General features: G+C 50.2%; 2 protein-coding genes across 3 annotated transcripts in view; one reads left to right on the top strand and one right to left on the bottom strand.

Moving 5' to 3' along the window:
* Window positions 1-13,761, top strand: part of ABL1 (ABL proto-oncogene 1, non-receptor tyrosine kinase) — a 79,144-nt gene extending 65,383 nt beyond the window's left edge. For both annotated transcript variants that reach the window (XM_059865427.1, XM_059865428.1), the window contains exons 5-11: window positions 2-86; window positions 450-627; window positions 2,793-2,977; window positions 5,090-5,242; window positions 5,886-5,975; window positions 6,311-6,475; window positions 8,817-13,761. In XM_059865427.1, the coding sequence (XP_059721410.1) occupies window positions 2-86; window positions 450-627; window positions 2,793-2,977; window positions 5,090-5,242; window positions 5,886-5,975; window positions 6,311-6,475; window positions 8,817-10,516 (2,556 nt within the window). In that variant the 3' untranslated portion in view covers window positions 10,517-13,761. The remainder of the gene's footprint in view (window position 1; window positions 87-449; window positions 628-2,792; window positions 2,978-5,089; window positions 5,243-5,885; window positions 5,976-6,310; window positions 6,476-8,816) is intronic.
* Window positions 13,762-17,364: 3,603 nt separating this feature from the next.
* Window positions 17,365-17,754, bottom strand: QRFP (pyroglutamylated RFamide peptide). The gene has a single exon (XM_059865498.1). It carries the CDS (start codon window positions 17,752-17,754, stop codon window positions 17,365-17,367), a length of 390 nt encoding a protein of 129 aa, XP_059721481.1.
* Between the last annotated feature and the right edge of the window lie 921 nt (window positions 17,755-18,675).

Here is an 18,675-nt window from a genome sequence, read left to right as displayed (position 1 = left end):
GGAGGATACCATGGAGGTGGAAGAGTTCTTGAAAGAAGCTGCAGTAATGAAGGAGATCAAGCATCCAAACTTGGTGCAATTATTAGGTAAGTGATAAATACCAAGCAGAGGGATTTGAACTAAACCCTTGTGCAGTGATATGGATGTTAAGGAGCAGATAAGCTGCTTACCATAGCAAGGCTTTAAATACAGACACTTATTGTCTGGCAAAATTCACAATTTGTACCACTAATACATGATTTTTAATGATCTCGTCTCCCTAATGTTTAATTTGCCAGAGGCTGAAGCAGAAAATTAAGCCCCTCTATTAACCACTTCCAAGCAGAATCCATTCTTTCCACCAGCCCCATTTTTCTGCCTTCTGGAGGTACAAATTGCCTTTGAGGATGAAACCTGAAGATTCACTGATATTCTCCAACATTCACTGTCAACTTTATGTTGTTCCCCAGGGGTGTGCACGAGGGAACCTCCTTTCTACATCATCACAGAGTTCATGACATATGGGAACCTGCTGGATTACCTGAGGGAGTGTAACAGGCAGGAGGTGAATGCTGTGGTGCTGCTGTACATGGCAACTCAGATCTCCTCAGCCATGGAGTACCTGGAGAAGAAAAACTTCATCCACAGGTAGGAAGGACAGTGAGCACCCTTGAATCTTGAGCACAGAACAATCCTTGATGTATTTTCCTCCCTTTCAGTCTGTCACAGCATTGATTGGTGTCATATATTTAACACACTAGTGCAAATCTGGCACAGTCTATTAACCTGCCCAAAGGATGGGTTTTCTCTCAGGGTTTTTCTCTTGCCTTTGAAGTAGATGCAGGTGAAAGGCACATCAGTACTTACATGTTTTGGGCAAGGCCTGAAATGTGAATTTAAGCCAAAGTAATGGACTTTTTAATGGACCAGATAAGTCAGTTCCTTGTTTCTAGCAGCCTTTCAAACCAGCTGCAGTGGGTGATGCTGGATGTGTGCAGGTCCCCACAGCAGAATCACCCTCCCAGCACCGCCCCAGCCCCTGTTCTTTCTTGTTTGGTTCACTTTGTTTTCCACTGCAGGGATTGTTCCATGCTATTGTCCAGATTGTGTATTCACTTTAATAAGCATTTCTACTGTCTTAAAAGTCTCAGGGACTCTGACCTTTAAAGTGTGCTGCAATTATGGCTGGAGCTTTGCGTTCCTTGTCTGCAGAAATGGGCTCCTGGCAATGTAATGACACATCCTGCACCAAGGCTCCAGAGTGCCTGAGCTTTGTACAAGATGCTCTCAGTGTTGTAGCGTGACCTTTCCTGCCCAATTAACTGGAATATGGAATTAGCACGTGGTTTTTTTTAATAGAGACAAATATGACAATGGTGTGTAAAGTTCTAGGTGCTCTTCTAAGCCATGAGTTGCCTTTGCTGCTTGAAAGGCCTCGTTAAATGCTGCTATCAGTCAATAAATTGAACAGTGATGCTGCCAATTAAAATTTCTAGCCTTTGATTTGCTCTGTTGAAAGGATTTTGTCCCTTCAGCCCGCAGGAAGTAAACTTTAAAAACTCCTTTGTGTGAATCTCATTTGTCTTCTCTGCCATTCATTTCATTTCCTCTTACTTCTGATGACCCATTTATCTAAAATAAATAGTAGCTTTTTTCCTTATCAGCCACCCCCATAACCACCTACCCAATTATTTGGAGAGTGTTGTCACAATTCACATCCATGGATTCAAATGCTGTGCTCTGACCTCATTTAATGAATCAGGAAGGAGGAGGAATTTTGATTATGGAGAGGAGCTTTTATTTGGATACACATTGTAGTAATCAGCATTGATAAGAAGGTACATTCAAAAACACTGTGAAATTTAAATGGGCATCCAGTAAGATGTACTTTTTTCTGGTTTTTAATTTATTCCAGTTGAGCAGAACAAGCAACAGAAACAGCAGTGTCTGCCTCTTATCTAAAGATCTCACAGGAGCTTCCTGGTACAATCAATTTTTAGTTCAATGTGACATAATCTGGAAAAGTGTTTTTAACAAAACCTAATATTAGGAGAAATGTAGTTCTGTGCTTTACATTTTTATCCTCCTGAAGCATTTCCAAGGATGCAAACAGCATGTACAAGCCAGGGAAGTGGCAAATGCAACGGGCAAATCTCTCACCTGCCAGGGTGGGGCCAGTGGTGGGAAAAAATGTGGAGAAAAAGTTGAATCTGCTTTTTGCCCAGTCCTTTGAAAATGCCAGCACTGATCACAGAGGCACCAGCAGGTTTGCAAAGGCCAAATGCTGGTTGTGAACAAGTTGTGTTGTGAAAGGTGGTAACACCTGGGAGGAGGAAGAGCAGGGCTGGGAACTCCTGGTCCTTAAGCAAGGACTGGAAAAGGAGTTCTGGAGAAAGGCTGGTGTTGGCTGGGGTGACTGAAGTGCTACAGAGGTGGGCAAGAAGTGGGGAATTGAAACTCAGTTTATTCAGTGCTCATCCCCAGCTATTGATAACTTGAGCACTGACATTTCTTTGAAATATTTTTATCCTGAGGGTGGCAGCTTTTATTGAAAGTGAGGGGGCTTCTTGAAGCTCTCACTTCAAATTAGAAGGAAAAAAAAAAAAATTGGGATGACAGTCTTATGAAGAGGGAATGGAAAATAACTTTCCCTCTTGTGTGTGTGCGTGTAACTCCAGAATTTCTGTGTAATATTTGGATCAAAATAATCACACAGGCCCAGGTTTCTTTGGGAACAGCAGGCTGCCTTGCCATTGCTAAAAGTGAGATGGTAAAGAATTCTCTCATTGCCTATTTTTGCTTCTTCTTTTTAGGGACCTTGCTGCCAGGAACTGCCTTGTAGGGGAGAACCACTTGGTGAAGGTGGCAGACTTTGGCCTGAGCAGGTTAATGACAGGTGACACCTACACAGCCCACGCTGGAGCAAAATTCCCCATCAAGTGGACTGCACCAGAAAGCCTGGCCTACAACAAGTTCTCCATCAAATCCGACGTCTGGGGTAAGAATTTGCATGGGCAAATGAATGCAGATGATGATCTTCTTTTCCAGGGGTGGGAAGTGAGGCTGTTGTGGAACATCTCAGGAGGGAGCAGCAAGTTCCCTGGTTTGAGCCACGTTGTTCTGTGAGCTTGTCAGAGTACAGGAACTAATCTCTGCTTAGGCAGTCTCAGCAGAGAATGCCCACCTGATTTTATATATTTGAGTTGTTGGCAAATATGAAAAGTAAAGTGTACTGTGGTGTTCATAGAAATGTAGAAATGGGGCTGAAGTGCACCAGTGCTACTGCCTTGATGGGGTTCTGGCACAGGACTATGAAGTGATACATTATTATATAGCTAAAAACTTTCTAACTACTTCAAGGAGTAAAGAATCTGGTTCGTTTTATGTTAAAAAAAATAATTATGTGTGTATCTGTCTAGTGATAGCTTCAAGCTTGTCTTTCTGCATTTTAAAGGAATAATCTTTGGAATGAGATGAGGAGAAGCAGAGGGAAAATTTGATGACAAATGGTTATTGAAGAGCCCTGAAGTGCTGGTGATAAGAGTAGACTTAGCTAAATTGAGCTGTATTGTATCAAATCTGACCACAGAAAATCTCATTGTACTTTTATCAGTACATTTCTTTGGGTTTTATATCTCTGCAGTAGCTGTTGGTCAAATTCTCAAAAGTGCCCAGTGACATGAGATAGAGGTTGGTGGAATGTGGTCCCAAAGGCACTTGGAAAATGATATCCTGAGCATCTTCTATGTATAAACCAACAGAGAGTAGTGAAGCAGTGATGAAGTTTTCTGCAGTTTGGGGAAAAATGTGCAGAGAAAGGTTTTATGTTGAAGAAACTTTTAGGTAGATGGCTGATGTAAAATGTGTTGTAGATGGAGGAGGAAAACCCAAAACATCCTTCCAAGGAGTCTGTGATTGCTGACCAAGGTGTTTCTGCTGCCTTGGGTTTCCATGTGGTGTTGGCTGCTGAGTGTCTGCCACAGTCTTAGGATGTTGCTGTACTGCTGTGGTGGCTGCAGGATCCCTGGTGCCTTTCAATAACAGAGTATTTGGGGAAGGAAAGATCCCAGAGGAATATGGAGTGTCTTTAGTTAGGGTTAATGTAACCTCAGGAAGCAGAGATGAGGCAGTGGACTTTGGGATCTCATCAGAGATCAGCTGTCCCCAGAGGCCAGGTCTGCTGCTGGGCATGCCAGGGTTTAGATGTTTTCACCTCACTGCCTCAAGACAGCAATCAAAGAAAATTGTGCACAGAAATGTCTAATGTAAATTGCCCTTGGTGGCGTTGCCATGTAATGTGATGTGATTTCCTTACTTATGCAGAATTGTAATCGCTTTCTCTTCAGGTTAAGAACAGAATAGGGTGACTGAACTAATTACATGCAGGTTGTTGAACTGGTGTTGGTTTATTCTGTGTGCCTGACTCCTGGGTTAGCTGCCTGACCCCACTGCTGACCTGTATCCCCACTGACTGCTGCCACTTGAATGCCTGTTCCAAGACCCTTTTTGTGCTCTCCCTTTTCCTATTCAGCTTTCCCTGGGCCCAAAATGTCTCACCCTCACCAGTCTCATTGGTAGCAACTGCTGAAACTTTCCTCTTGCTGCTGCCTCCCAAATTCCTCTTCCAGACACGCTGCAGCTAAACAAGGGCACCCCAAAAACACTGAGCTATTAAAATGTGCGAGTCCTCCAGGGAGAGGTTGCAAATGAGAGGAGCTGTCACACTGAGGGAGCGACTGCAGTGCAGCAGTGAAACAGTTTCAGCTAATCCACTGTGAAGTCTCTTAATTGTGCCTCTAATAGGACTTGAAGGATCTCAAGGCGTTCAGGTTGGAGACAACTGATACATTGAAAATTAGTCTAATTCTACCCTGTCATATCGCAGGAGACTTGTCTGTGCTGACTGAGAGCCTTGTTACGCTTCTTTAACATTTAAGCTGCTGCTGAGCATGGGATCTGAGCCACCCAGGGCTGGTCTAAGTGTGCAGCCCTGTTTAGTGACTACTCCCACTAAACATCCTCTCAAATTCAAGATGAAAACAAAGCTTATTGATTTTTTTCCTCTCTCTTTTTTTTTTTTTTTTTTCTTCCCTCTTGTTCTCCACTGCAGCCTTTGGTGTTCTGCTGTGGGAAATTGCAACCTATGGTATGTCCCCTTACCCTGGGATTGACCTGTCTCAAGTCTATGAGCTGTTGGAAAAGGACTATCGTATGGAGCGTCCTGAAGGCTGTCCTGAGAAAGTTTATGAGCTCATGAGGGCATGTAAGTGTTTCTTAGCCCTGCAAATGCTGCTTTTTAGCTCTGCAAGGGTGCAATAAAAGTGCAGGGGTCTGGCTATGTACCACAAGGCATGAGAATCCCCAGCCAGTATCAGGGAAGGTGCAGTGCTGTGTGGAGCTGTTTGGTTAAAAGTGCTTTCTCTAGAGGATGAACATGCTATGAAACCAGCTGTTCATCTCTGCTGGGAGCCCACAGGCCCAGAGAGGAGATTTGTTGTGGATCTCAATGCTTCCTTTGTCTCCTTTTTCCTGACAACTTAAAGAAAAGCTTGTGCTCCAGGGATGAAGCAGGAGCTTCATTTGGCTTCTTGCAGGACAGACTGTGACTCTTCACTGTGGCCTTTTGGTACGTGACTCAGTGCCCTGCACTTCTCCCCAGCAGTGCTCAGCACCTACTGTCACACACTGACACCAAAACCTGATTTAGGGAGTGCTGGGTGTCTGCAGCTGTCACTGAGCCAAAGTGGTTGCAGACACTCAGCACCCTGTAAATCACATTTTCATGTCAGTATTTTATCTCAGTGTATTGAAAGGGAACTGTGATTTCTGGCTCCTCTTGGTGCAGGGTACTGAGTGAGTGTCTGCTGCTGGAGGGAAGATTTGAGTAGTGGTGTGCTTTTTTTCAGGCTGGCAGTGGAGTCCTTCTGATAGACCATCCTTTGCTGAGATCCATCAGGCCTTTGAAACGATGTTTCAGGAATCCAGCATATCTGATGGTAGGTCTGGGTCCCTGCTGGACCAGCAATTCCAGGGGAGAGGTCAGGGCTGACTTCATCCTTAACTCTGCTGTTATTCATAGACTGCTTTGCAGTGAAACTCAGTCCTGTGCTATCCTGTCTGGTGTAAATGATGTGGAAAGCAGTTATTTGTTTACATGTGGGTATTTTTTTCTGGGCAAACATCTCATTTTAAATGGCCAAATGGCCGAACTACCCCAAGGAGCCCCTGTTTTGTGTTGTTTGCTATTCTTTTGTGCTGGTAATTCCAAAGAGAGCACTAGTTTTCTATCTTCAGTTGATTGCAGTGATTGTTTTTCTTCTGTGCCTTGCAGAGGTGGAGAAGGAGTTGGGAAAGAAGGGCATGAGGAGTGTAGTGAGCAATTTCCTGCAAGCCCCAGAGCTGCCAACCAAAACGCGAACGTCGAGGAGAGCTGCCGAAAGCAAAGATGCCAGCGAGGGCTTGGAGACTGCACATGCTCGAGGCCAGGGGGAATGTGGTAGGTTTTAATTAAAGTCATTATTCCTTCAGGAAGTACAGGGGGAAACAAAATGCACATCTAGCTCCCGGCCCTCACGTAGGCAAAGCTGTGCCTAATCACAGGTGCCATCTCTGTACCAGCGCTGTGTTTCTGGGTGACAGGCTGCTGAGTTTGCTGTCCTGGGTCCAGAACTCCTTTTATTAGTTTTTGCAAAGGTGGGTTGTTAATTCTGGAGCCAGATACACGGAGCAGCTGGGAGTGTGAATCCTTAACTGGCTGAGGGACTGGTGATCTCCCTGCTGTTGCTTAGAGAAGCCCTTGGAGTTCTTTTAACTTAATGGCTGTTGCCTGCAGCTCCCTAAAGACCAGAGCCTGAGCACAGAGCTCTCTGATCATATCCTCTTCCCATTCCCTGGCAGGAGCTATCAGTGGGATCTCCCACTGCATATGAGTGCTGGGTAATCTGCTGTGTTCAAGCCACTTTACACTACCACACTGCATAATTTAAAGCAGGGTGATAGCTTGGGTTTAGCAAGCCCCATAAGGGAGGTTTCTTCACTGTTCCATCCTACCACATTTGTGCTTGCAGCACAGAAGAGTATTACTCTTGGCAGGCACCAAATATAATTTCAGCGAGGGACAAAGAGGTATTTACAGACTCTTCCATAAAATTAAACTTCCAATCAGTTTTTTCAGGCACTTACCTTCCATTCCGAGGTAATAAAAGCAGTGGTAAAAGGCTGAATGAGTACAGGAGATTTGTGTCTAGCTCTATGCTTGAAAAACAAGAATGTAAAATGAAATGCAGTGGGGATTTTTGCAGCTCCTGTGGAGGCTGCCTCTTCTGACCATTCATGAGACTGACCTCTTTTGTGTAATGTCAGATCCACCCAGTGGTACATGTGTCAGTAACCAAAGTACATCTGGGCAGAGGGGTGGGAAAAAGGGGATTTTAAATGATGGAAAAAGAAAGTATCAGTGACTCAGGCAGGAAGGTTATTTACCATATATAGGAAATATAATTGCCTATTATTACAAGCTTTTGAAGTTAAAATAATTTCATTTAAATACTTGAGAGCTTTGAGAAATTAAAGTACAGCAGGCATAATATGATTTTAACATTATGCTGGGAATCATTTCATTCTTTACTGTGGAAGAAATTTTTTCACAATAAAGTTTTATTGCAGTTTCCCTTGCAATTGTCAGTGTTTCCATAGCAAGTCCAGCAGCTGGAAGCTGATCCTTAGTGCTAGCTGCTAGTTTTCTCTGGATTTCTGCACCTCTACTTGTCTGTACTCAGTAAGGCCATGGTCTGGCTCTTCTGGCTGTCCAGGTCCCCCGAGTCCCATGGGAATGGTGCAACTGCAGTGTTCCTGTGCAAACATGTTGTCCTCTCAAACTACACAAATATTTTCTTTTCAAATTCTCTTCCCTTAACCAAAATCCATTCCTCAGCCAAAATCCTACCCATAGCATGATGATCACCAATTTGTGACTAAGAAGCATCCTTCCTTATGACTCTGCTTCATCTCCCTTCTTGCTGCCTAGTCAAGCTGTAAATGTATATGCTGCCCTGCAGGCATTCCTCCTTTGGATTAGAATGCCATTGGAGTGCCTGGCCTGGGAACAAGCCCCTCTGTCAGTCAAGCACAGAGACCTTCAGGACTCTCTATGAATTTATTATAAACCATTATTCATTTTTAAGTACTGCTTGTAAGTGGAGGGAGGGTCACCCCATGGCTTCCCTCTGCAGCAGCGCTGCTGAAGGAGGCTGGCACTGCCCCTTTTCTCTGTTGCTGTACAAAGCTGAGCATCTTCTCAGTGCTACGACCTGAAGTGTCATGTCTTGATCTCCATTTCTGCTCATGAAACAGTCCTTCCCATTCCCCACAAAGGATGACATCAGGAAAATGAACGAGGAGTCTGGGGATGGAGGTGGGTCGCAGAGGTGCCTTATTAATTCAGAGGGTCAGTGATTCAAAAGACAGCAATAGCACAGGGACTAAAGCAAAGGCTTCTTCCTATTTATCTTCTTCACAGTGTGAAGTTTAGACAAATCTCCAGATGTATGGAGGGGAATCTGAACACAAACATGGAGTGTTTGTATGTCACTCTTACAGTCAGAAACCCACAGGGAAAGTAGTTTGGCAGCCACTTCAGGAATGAATGGATGCAGGATCATGGACCACGTTCAGTCCAGGCTTGAGTGTGGTTGCACTTGCTTTGTTTCTGCTCTGAAGTTGTGTCTGTTTAGAGAACCCACACCCTTTGGAGGTGCTGCACTGGTCTGATCCTGTAAGAAAATGGGTTATTCTGGTTCTGTAAGCAACGCTCAGAAAACTTCCCTTTTCCCTTGCAGACCTCCTGGATCATGAACCTGCTGTTTCTCCCTTGCTCCCACGGAAGGAGAGGGTGGCCCTGGAGAGCACTTTGAATGAAGATGAGCGGCTGCTTCCAAAAGACAAAAAGCACAACCTCTTCAGTGCCCTGATCAAGAAGAAGAAGAAAACTGCCCCCACCCCTCCGAAACGGAGCAGCTCCTTCAGGGAGATGGATGGACACTCGGAGCGCAGGGCAGGCGGGGAGGAGGAGTGCAGGGATGCTGGAAATGGAGCTTTCATTGCCCCCCCTGCAGACACAGCTGAGCCCTCCAAGTTCCAGAGCCCGAGCAATGGGGCTGGAGTCACCAACGGGGTTGTGGCTGGGAACTCTGGGTTCTTATCTCCCCACCTACGGAAGAAGTCCAGCACGATGAGCAGCAGTCGAGGGGTGGCTGGTGAGGAGGAGAGCAGTTCCAACTCCAGCAAGCGTTTCTTGAGGTCCTGCTCAGCCTCCTGTGTGCCCCATGGAGCCAAGGACACAGAGTGGAAATCTGTCACTCTGCCTCGGGATTTGCAGTCCACGGGACGCCAGTTTGATTCCTCCACTTTCGGGGGGCACAAGAGTGAGAAGCCAGCACTGCCTCGGAAGCGGGCAAACGAGGGCAAGGCTGACATTGCTGTCAGGGGAACAGTGACCCCTCCTCCACGGCTGCTTAAGAAGAGTGAAGAGACTGCTGATGATGTGTTCAAAGATGCAGAGTCGAGCCCTGGCTCCAGCCCTCCCACCCTGACACCAAAACTTGGCCGTAGGCAGCCTGCTGCCCCTCCTTCCTCCAGCGGGCTCCACAAGGATGATGGAGTCAAATCCAGTGCCTTAGGTACCACTGTGATGATGGACCAAGGTTCTGCTGGCAAACCCAACCCTGCTGGGTTCGTGGGGGCCAACAAAGCTTCCTCGGAGGAGCCACGCCTGAGGAGGCTCAAGCAGACCTCGGAGTCGGCAGGGAAGGACAAAGGGAAGTTATCGAAGCTGAAACCAGCCCCTCCACTCCCATTGTCTTCATCCTCCATTGCCAAGCCTGGGAAGGTTTCTCACAGTCCCAGCCATGAAGCAGCAGCAGATGTGGTGTCTGGGCTGAAATCCAAACAGTTGACTCAGGTTGGAGAGGCTGCAGGCAGTGATGCTGTCAAGCCAAACCAGTCAGGGGAAGGTGTGAAAAAGCTGGGGATCCCCTCTGTACCAAAGCCACAGTCCTCTACAAAGCTGCTGCTGAGCACAGCAACCCCAGCTGCCTCTTCCTCATCCATACCCTCTGCCCCAGGCGGGGAGCAGACGTCATCCACAGCCTTCATCCCCCTCATATCCACCAGGGTCTCGCTGAGGAAGACCCGGCAGCCCCCGGAGAGGATTGCCAGCGGCACCATCACCAAAGGGGTGGTGTTGGAAAGCACCGAGGCTCTGCGGCTCGCCATCAGCAAGAACTCTGAGCAGATGGCCAGCCACAGCGCCGTCCTGGAGGCTGGCAAGAACCTCTACACCTTCTGCGTGAGCTACGTGGACTCCATTCAGCAGATGAGGAACAAATTTGCCTTTCGGGAGGCCATCAATAAGCTGGAGAACAACCTGAGGGAGCTCCAGATCTGCCCCGCCAGCGCTGGCAGCGGCCCCGCGGCCACCCAGGACTTTAGCAAACTGCTCAGCTCCGTGAAAGAAATCAGTGACATCGTTCAGAGGTAGCAAGAAACCAGGCTGGAAAACAAACAAGTGAATCAATCAATCACAATGGGCCAAAGCCAGCTGTGGAGAGAGTAACGTGTGGACTGACAAAGGAGCGGGGCGTTGGGGTCAGGGCTGTGCCAAGGACGCAGACTGTGAATGGACACCCCAGCTCTGAAGGGCAGGGCTGTGTTCTGAGGCACTTCCCACCCTCTGAACCCAGATTCCCTGTGTTTCATATACTTGTAATCGTCTTATCTGTGGAGTTCTTGCCTTGTGGACTACAAGTCTAAATGCTGATGTCACACCATGCCTTTTTATTAATATTTTATTGTTCTGGACAGACCCTTGAGACTGAAGCCAGACTGATGGACACTGAGATGACCTCCTCCTCAGGAGGACTTTGTACTGCATTTTTGTCCCCTCCTTCTGCCCCCCTGTACATGAGGATGAGTGTTTGGATAGCAATATACCCACTGCATTTCTTGGGAGAGTTTGCCCAGCACGTGGCCCTGGCCCAAGTCTGACATTTACCTGACACTAATGCAACAGATTTGGTGCTTGGGAGGGAAGAGGGGAAATTATTAATGTAAGGTTTTTTTAATGACAGAATGCTACAAGCGATGATTGTCCAAATTCTTCCTCTGATTGCACCTGCTACCCTTGGTTTCTGTGTTTTCAGTGCTTTCTCAGTGGTGTTGAGCTCCAGTGAATTGCTTGGGCTCGCAGTGTTGGAGGCAGCACCCGCTGGTGTCACAGCCCAGGAGCCTGTTTGTGGATCTCCCTGGGCAGCAGAACAGGCCTGGAGAGGGGCTGGAGGAGGGTGTGGCACTCTGGTGACATCTGACACTAATCAGGCTGGTCTTTGGGGTGGGGGTCACAGAGCTTGGGCACCTGGGAGGGTGGCAGTGGGAGGAGATGGCTCAGGCTGAGCCATCCACATCCAGCTGTGCCTCCAGCAGCTGTTCTGGCTGAGCCTGCACCTCACAGCGGGTGAGAGCTGCTGTGCTGTGTCTCCAGCTGAATTTCCAGCTGTTGTTTTGTGAAGGGAGATGGAGCCTGGCCCCTGCCCTCCTGCAGAGCTTTGGGGGGCTGTGGTGCCTGGGTTTCTGTGCCCCAGGAACCCCTGGGAGGAGCTCCAGTGCCACTACTCTGGGGTTGAAAGCATTCCTACCCTCATGCCAGCATGGTTCCATCCAGCATCAGACAAGGAGCTGTGGAGACTGCAGACACTTCTCTGGGGTGCATCTCCCGAGGAAACTGCCACAACATGCTGACAGCAAGACTCCAGGCCTTCCTTGCCAAGGTCCTGTGACCTGCCCAATTAATTCTGGGAACTAATTGTGACTGGTGACAATAGTGAAAGAACAAGGTGTAGGGCTATTAACAGTGCAATTTAACTCCTCTTAACAGTTCCAAACATGAGAGAAACACATTTCCCATTTTCTGTTCCCCTGTAACTCCTGACCCCTCTTGTGTATCTTAAACACTAATTGCCTTCAATTGTATTTTATGCTGTTCTCTTTGGAACTGTTTGTTTTGTATATGATTTCTAGTAGTTCACTCGTGTGTGTTCATGCCACTTCTCGCCCTCACAAACAGCCATGACTTAACATGTGACAAATGTTCAAAAGAAAATACACACTTCTGCTACAGGCTGCCTTTAAAAATGTAAGAAAAACCCCAACCCTTGAATTGTCTCTTTCCTGGAGGTACTGTTTTTACTTTGATAACATATTGTGCCACTATATTATACATTTGTATCTCGTTATTACACACTTTTGTAGACTTGTCTTTTTTACAGTGTGTAAATAGCTCTGTCCTTCATCTCTGTCATACTTAAGGGGGTTGTTTCCCCTTTAATTTAGTCCAGTACAGATTGTTTCTGTACATGACTTTCAATTCTTCTCTCTTTCTCTATTTCCATTTTTTTGATTTGTTTTTTATTCCAGTCTCTCTTGCGTAGTATATTTAAAAATAAATCAATGTTGAGGAAAACTCGTGTTTGTCTGTCAGTGAGGCTTTTCCAACCCAGCTGACTCCCTTTAGACTCCTCATCCAAATCCAGGAGTTCCCTGTTTGGGTGGTTCACTGTGACCCTTCAGCACAGTGGGGTGGTCAGAGCCAGGCCAGCAGCCCCTTCCCATGTTCCTTGGATCTGGCTCTGAAAAGTCAGGAGAGAGAAGAGCTGCACACAGTAAGACTGTGTCATCACCTCTTCTGAATCAAAGACTTTGCTGTTGTCTTCAAGGAGATTTATATCAGAGATTTGACTAAACTTTTCCTCTGTTAATGGTTTGCATTCTGTATTCAGCTGCTGATGTGTTTTCCTCCTTCTCCTCCTCTGCTATGAAATGACCCATGAGTTTCTCTCCTCATACAGTTCCCTCCCTCATTTCTGGTTGCCCATTCTTATTTTCTGTTTCCCTTCAGCCTTTCTAGTAGACCTCGGGGGAGGGACATTTCCAGGCTCTGAGCAGCCTCTAAAATCAGCCACTGCTTTGATTAATGAAGATGCTAAAGACTAAAAAAGGATGAGAAGAAAACAAGGGCAGGCGACAGTGTGTGGTGTCCCACAGTTCCACAATGATGTTTTAGGATTGTAACCCACTTCTTTGCATTTCTAATCCCCTCAGTAAGTCCCTGGTGAAATCTGTGGGTCCTGGCTGAAGGGGAACAAGGCTGATGGGAAACCTTGAGTTGCTGTGGCAGTGACTACGTTGGGCTGCTGCTGGTGAGGCTGAAGGAGAATCAGGAGGATGCACTGATGAATATAAACAAAATTAATGGCCTGCACTTGGCAAGGCACAGGCACAACAGAGGGGTCTGCAGCACTCGGGGAGTTCTGGGTGGGATTGTGACCAACACCCTGGAAAAGGTCCAGACTTGTCTATGGTGAGTAGCTGAGGGAAGATGGAGAAGCTTCACCTGCCCCTAAATGCTGTCACTGCTGGTGATTTCCATCCCTGCCGGCTTAGGGACTGGTCTGTGGTGTCGTGGGAAGGCAGAGGCTGGGTGACCTGCCTGGGGAAAGCCCCTGGATCTTTGGTGTTGGGACTGAGAGAGAGGGGATTAAAGGCTAAATTTAGCTGAGTACAGTAGGAGTTGATTTAACAGATCGATGCATTTAACAGTTTGATTGCTCCAATTTTCAAGGCTATTGAGCTTGAAAGTGAGAGTGCTCTGGGGGAAAAATAGCTGTGTTTGTGGTTTTGTTTTGGTTTTCGTGTCTTTGAAATTACAATGTTCACTCTTTTAAGTTTTCATTTAATGTTGTCTTGCTTTTTGTTGGAAAGTTGCTTGTCACGAGATGTAAAATGTGGTCAGTGTTTTATGCTCACTCTTTTTCTTGCAAATCCCACGTTTTTATGCTCAGGCTGGCATGGCAGCCTGGCTGGGCCAGGTGTGCCAGACCACTGCCTGTCCCCCAGGATGGTCAGGGACAGCCCACAGCCTCTCCCCTGGCTGACATTCATCCCTCCACAATTGGAAATGGAGGAAAATGGACCTAAGCACAGTGTCAGCTCTGAGGAGAGGGTTCCTGTCATCACCTGTGCACCTAAAAGCAGGCTGGCAGCAGAGTGGGACACACTCCTTGGCCGAGGGTGGGACCTGGCTTGGGTGGGCTGCTGGGAATGGCACTCCCAGGTCAATTCCTGGTCAGTCCTGATGCCCTGGCAGTGCCAGTGCCCCTAAAGCTGTGGGTGAGGACAGTTATCTCCAGTGTTGAGCCTGGGCTCGGGGCTGTCCTCCCTGGCAGTGCTGCTCAGTGCTCAATGGCAGATCCAGCTCAGCAGAAAGCTGACCTGCAAACCAGGCTGTGCTGAACGTTTTCCCAGCAATCACCCCCTTGCTGAGGGTTCTGTGTTTGTCCTAGCATCTATTCTGCTGTAAAGGTCCCACCTGTGCTCCTGCAGCCTGCATGACCCAGATATGATGCACAGAGCCTCCTCATGAGTCCCTGGGATGCAATTAATCCAGGCTCTTCCTCTGCAGAGGATCCTTTGGGTTTCTGAGATTTGCTGTTCCTGTCGTGTGTGTGTAGTGCTGCAGCTCTGCCAGGGGTGGAGAAACAGTGAGGGGCAGCCCGTGGGAGTGGAGCAGAGGCCAGGGAAGGGCCAAGGGCTGTGCCTGGGCAGGGAAGGTTAACAGGGCAGCTCAGGGACAGTCCCAGCTGTGGTGGCAATGCCTGCCCTGCTGTCTCTGTCCACTGGCCACCTGTAGAGGAATCCAGGGCCTGTTTGATCCAGTTCCCTGTGGGTGGGTGAGTTCTGAGCTCTCCACCTCTCAAAGGTGTTCAGGGTCTGGGTGTCCTCTCGGGAGCTGCTCTGCCCATCAGAAGGAGAGGAACGGGGCAGGGGTGTAGCTTCCTGTGGGAGCTGGGTGGAGATGATGTGTCTGGTGTTCAGGGGTGGGAATTCCAGCCCCTCAGGGGTCATTCTTGGCATGTTCCCCCCTCCTTCCTCCCAGCTCCAGGCCGTTATTTTCCATTCACTTTTACCTCCCCAGCATTAATCACCAAGGAGCAGTAACCAAGAGCCTGGAATGCTGCCTCTTCCCAGGCACCCTAAGGTGTGCTCAGGGGAGTTCAGAGATGCCACAGCCCCTCACCTGCCCCATGTCACAGCCTGGCAGAAGCCCAGGCTCCTGACAGAGGGTGAGGAGGGTGATGGCATTGCCCTGCTGGCACCAAGCTGCCCATCAAGGAGCCCTGAGGCGTGGGGGCTGAGCCCAACTCCGTCCCACCTGCCAGGTAAGTGCTCCAATTTTCAGGGAGTTCTGCAGAGGTTATTGCACATCAATCAAAGCCTCGTTATGTGAGAGCTTTTATGAGGCTGTTCTGAGCCTGTTCCTCTCCGGGACTTCAGTGCAGGAGCCCAGGCATCCCCGCAGCCACGGCATTGCCCAGCAGGTTCCCTTTCCCTTCCCACAGCAGTCAGTGCCACTTTCCCCTGCAAAGATCCATCACAGCAAAGCCGGGGATTTACCAGCCCTCACTAACCCAGAGTTACTCCAAAACTCTTCCCTTTCCTCCCTTCCATCCCTCCCCCCGGCTCCAGCGCAGGGTAAAATTGATCAGTGCGTGTTTATTGATGGTTTGAACACTCAAAAGAAAGGGGTAGGGGGAAGTCGTTGCCATGGAAACATCGATAAAGCTCCGTCTCCGTCTCCGCTCCGTGATGCGAGCGCGGCGCCGGCGTCCCGATCCAAAGAGGGGGCCTTGGTGGGGCAGGAGTGGGGAGGGATGGAGGGATGGAGATGGGTTTGGGGGTGCCTGGGCTGCGGCTCTGCGTGGGCTCAGCCGCCCTGAGTGCCGTGGGCGGTCGCTGCTGTGCTCCCCGGTGCGAGATGCTCGGGGCTGCAGGGGAAGGAAATGCCCGTCCTCGCCTTCACAGCATTGTCTGTCCTCACCTGAGGGGCAAACCCTGGCACTGTCTGTGTCCCTGCAGACGTGGGTGAGCTGGTCCTGTGCCTCCATTGCTCCCTGGACCTGCTGCCCCACGACTGTTTCCCCCTGGGTTCCAGCTCCTCCATTCAGCCACAGTCACTGCTCCTGCTGCCAGAAGGACTCAGCAGCACTGCATTAAGTGGTCTGTCTGCTTGATGGATATTACAATGCACCTCTTGCAGCCTGATTTAGGTTTTTTTAAAAATCTTTTTACTCCCCCAACCAAGTCCTGCCACGGTCTCTGATTTTTGAGGGTGCAATTCAGCGCTTGCAAATCATCTCCAGGCTCCTTTCTGTGCCTGCAATGAAATATCAGCCGTGGCTCAGTGTGAAAGTTGCCGTTAGTGCCTGCAGCAGGTAGTTAGAGCTCTGATTGCTGGTACCTCTGGCAGGCACAGAGAAAACACTGGGATTGGCAGAGCTAAATCTCCCCCAAAGAGGGGAAGGCAGTGGCTGGGCAGTGGGGCTCTTTCCGTGCTGGCTTTTGGGGCTGTGGTCCCCAAAGCTGCACCACTGGTGGCTGGAGCACCAGTGACACCGAGCACCTCCCATGGTCCTGGCAGGTGCAGAAGTTCTTGTTTCAGTCCTTCTGCACCCAAGTTCTGCAGTAGCTACAGCTGGGATTAGGTGCTGACAAGGCCAGGAGGGCATTGGGAAGGGCCAGGCTGTCTGAGGAGCTGGATGGTGACAAGGACATTGAAGGTCAGGCAGCACAGTCTGGCCCTGGTGAGGAGTGTGGGGCATGAGCAGGGCTGGGGGGGCTGTGGCAGGGCTGATTGTGCCAGGGCAGGATTCTGTGCTCACACCAGGGGTTGCTAAGGACAAGATTTTCTCGAACCCTGCTGCTCTGCCCTGGTTTTGCAGGCAGGAGCTGCCTCGTGTAAGAGGCATCTTGACACTAAGCAGAATTTGCTGCCGGAGGGACTTTTCCTTAATAGGCAGGAGAGCAGCAACTCGGTGGAGAGCTCTGAGGGACCCTCTCCGCCCTGACGGCTGGCCCTGGACTACAGACAGTCCCTGGGGACTATCGGCACCTTCATCCTGCTGTAACCCTCCAGCCTTGCTGCCTGGCCCTACTGGCACTGCCTGTCCCCTTGTGCCACCCCTGCTCTGTGCCAGCACTGGAGACCCAGCACCAAACCCTTTCCCTGTGTCCCAGCAAAAGCTGTGTGGGATCAGGGAAGGGATTTGGTGATTTCTCCTCAAGGCACCCTCCTCTTCTTCCATTGCATCGGTCGGGAACGGGGATGGGAGATCTAGAACAGAGCTGGAAGTGGGGCAAACGCAGCATCCCCCCTCCCCAGGGCAACCCCAGCAGCAACACCCCCCAGTATCCTTTTGTCCGAGCAAACCCAGGTGAGACGGAAGGGAAGGACGGGACGGGGTGACCCGCAGGAGGTTGGGAATCCAGTCCGAGCTCTCATCTCCCAAAGCGGAAGGTGAAGCCCCCTTTTTTCCTGTTGTAGCCGTTGAGCTCCTCTGCCAGGTTCCCCAGGGTGCCGCTGCGTTTCTCCCCTCCGGCGGGCAGCAGCTCGGGGCCGCCCCGCCTGCCCGGCCGCCGCCCGGCCCCGGCCGCGCCGAGCCCCCGCAGCTCCCGGGCGATGCTCAGCAGCGCATCCCGCTCCTCCTCGCTTCTCCTCCGCTTCGCCCCTGCCCTCCAGCCGGGACCCCGGCCCTCTGCCGCCGTTTGCCAGCCGGGACCGAGCAGAGCCCCTGCCCCGGGCTCTCCCGGCTCCCAGCGCTCGCCGGGAGGGAAGCAGGCTCTCAGGCTCAGGAGGAAGAGGCAGGACAGCGAGTAGGGGGCTCTCATCTGGGGGAAGCACAGGGAGGGGAAGGAATGTCAGGGGAGCAGCGGCTGAGGCAGCAGCAGGGGCTGCCCTGGGCAGTTCCCCATCCCTGCTGCAGCCCCCCCAAACCAGCCCTGCCGCCCCTGCTAGAACCCCCCGAGCACCCGCTGCTCCTTCTGCAGCCTCCGCACCAGCACCCAGCCCCGAGAGGGTCCGAGCTCCCCCCTGCCTTCCCTTCCTCTTCCCACAAAGGCTCAGAAAAAGGAAACAGGTTGTATTATTATTATTGTTAATAATTATCTGGAGATGTTGCCTTAAAAGCTGCTGCAGGTGCTGGGGGCCAGGCTGTTTGCTCCACGCTTGCCCAGGGGGTTTGTTTCTCACTCCCGCACCAGACCCGGGTGCACTCAAGCCCTGCCTGCCCTTCCCAACATCCCTTAGCCCGGAGGCTTCACCTCGGGCTTCACCCCAGCCTTTTTCACACCTTGCCTCTGTTCTACTCTCTCCCTTTTAGCTCCCCATTGCCCGTCAGGGATCCAAATTTCTGAGTCCCGTCCTGGGGGGTGCTGTGGGTCCCCAGCTGTTTCCCACCAACATTTCACTGCTCCCTGGCTGTGCTGCCCATCGAGGCAGGGGTGTAAAGCAGGGACAGACAGACAGACACACGGGCACCAGTCACTTACCTCTCTGCACCTCGCTGCTGCCCGGTGCTGCCTCCCCTGGCACCTCTCTGCCCACCCTGGGTCCGGATGAGCGGGACCCGCCTGGGGCCATTAAATAGCCACGGGCGCTGATTGCCAGGTCACCCCTTGGGCGTGTGGCCACGGAGAGAGGAGGGTGGGATCCTCGGGGAGGGAGCTGGAGAGGGGACGGAGGGGACAGGGCTTGGTGGAGCTGCCGCAATGGGAGCGCAGCAGCACCGCTCATTAACGCGCTGCCTTTGT

This window comes from Haemorhous mexicanus, chromosome 21, assembly GCF_027477595.1.
Source record: "Haemorhous mexicanus isolate bHaeMex1 chromosome 21, bHaeMex1.pri, whole genome shotgun sequence".
Classification (NCBI taxonomy): domain Eukaryota; kingdom Metazoa; phylum Chordata; class Aves; order Passeriformes; family Fringillidae; genus Haemorhous; species Haemorhous mexicanus.
Note: the sequence above shows the minus strand (reverse complement) of the source record. Positions and strands in the feature narration are given on the sequence as shown.

Coding starts and splice junctions, on each gene's coding strand:
- QRFP (XM_059865498.1), bottom strand. CDS start 17,754: ATGAGAGCCCCCTACTCGCTGTCCTGCCTCTTCCTCCTGAGCCTGAGA.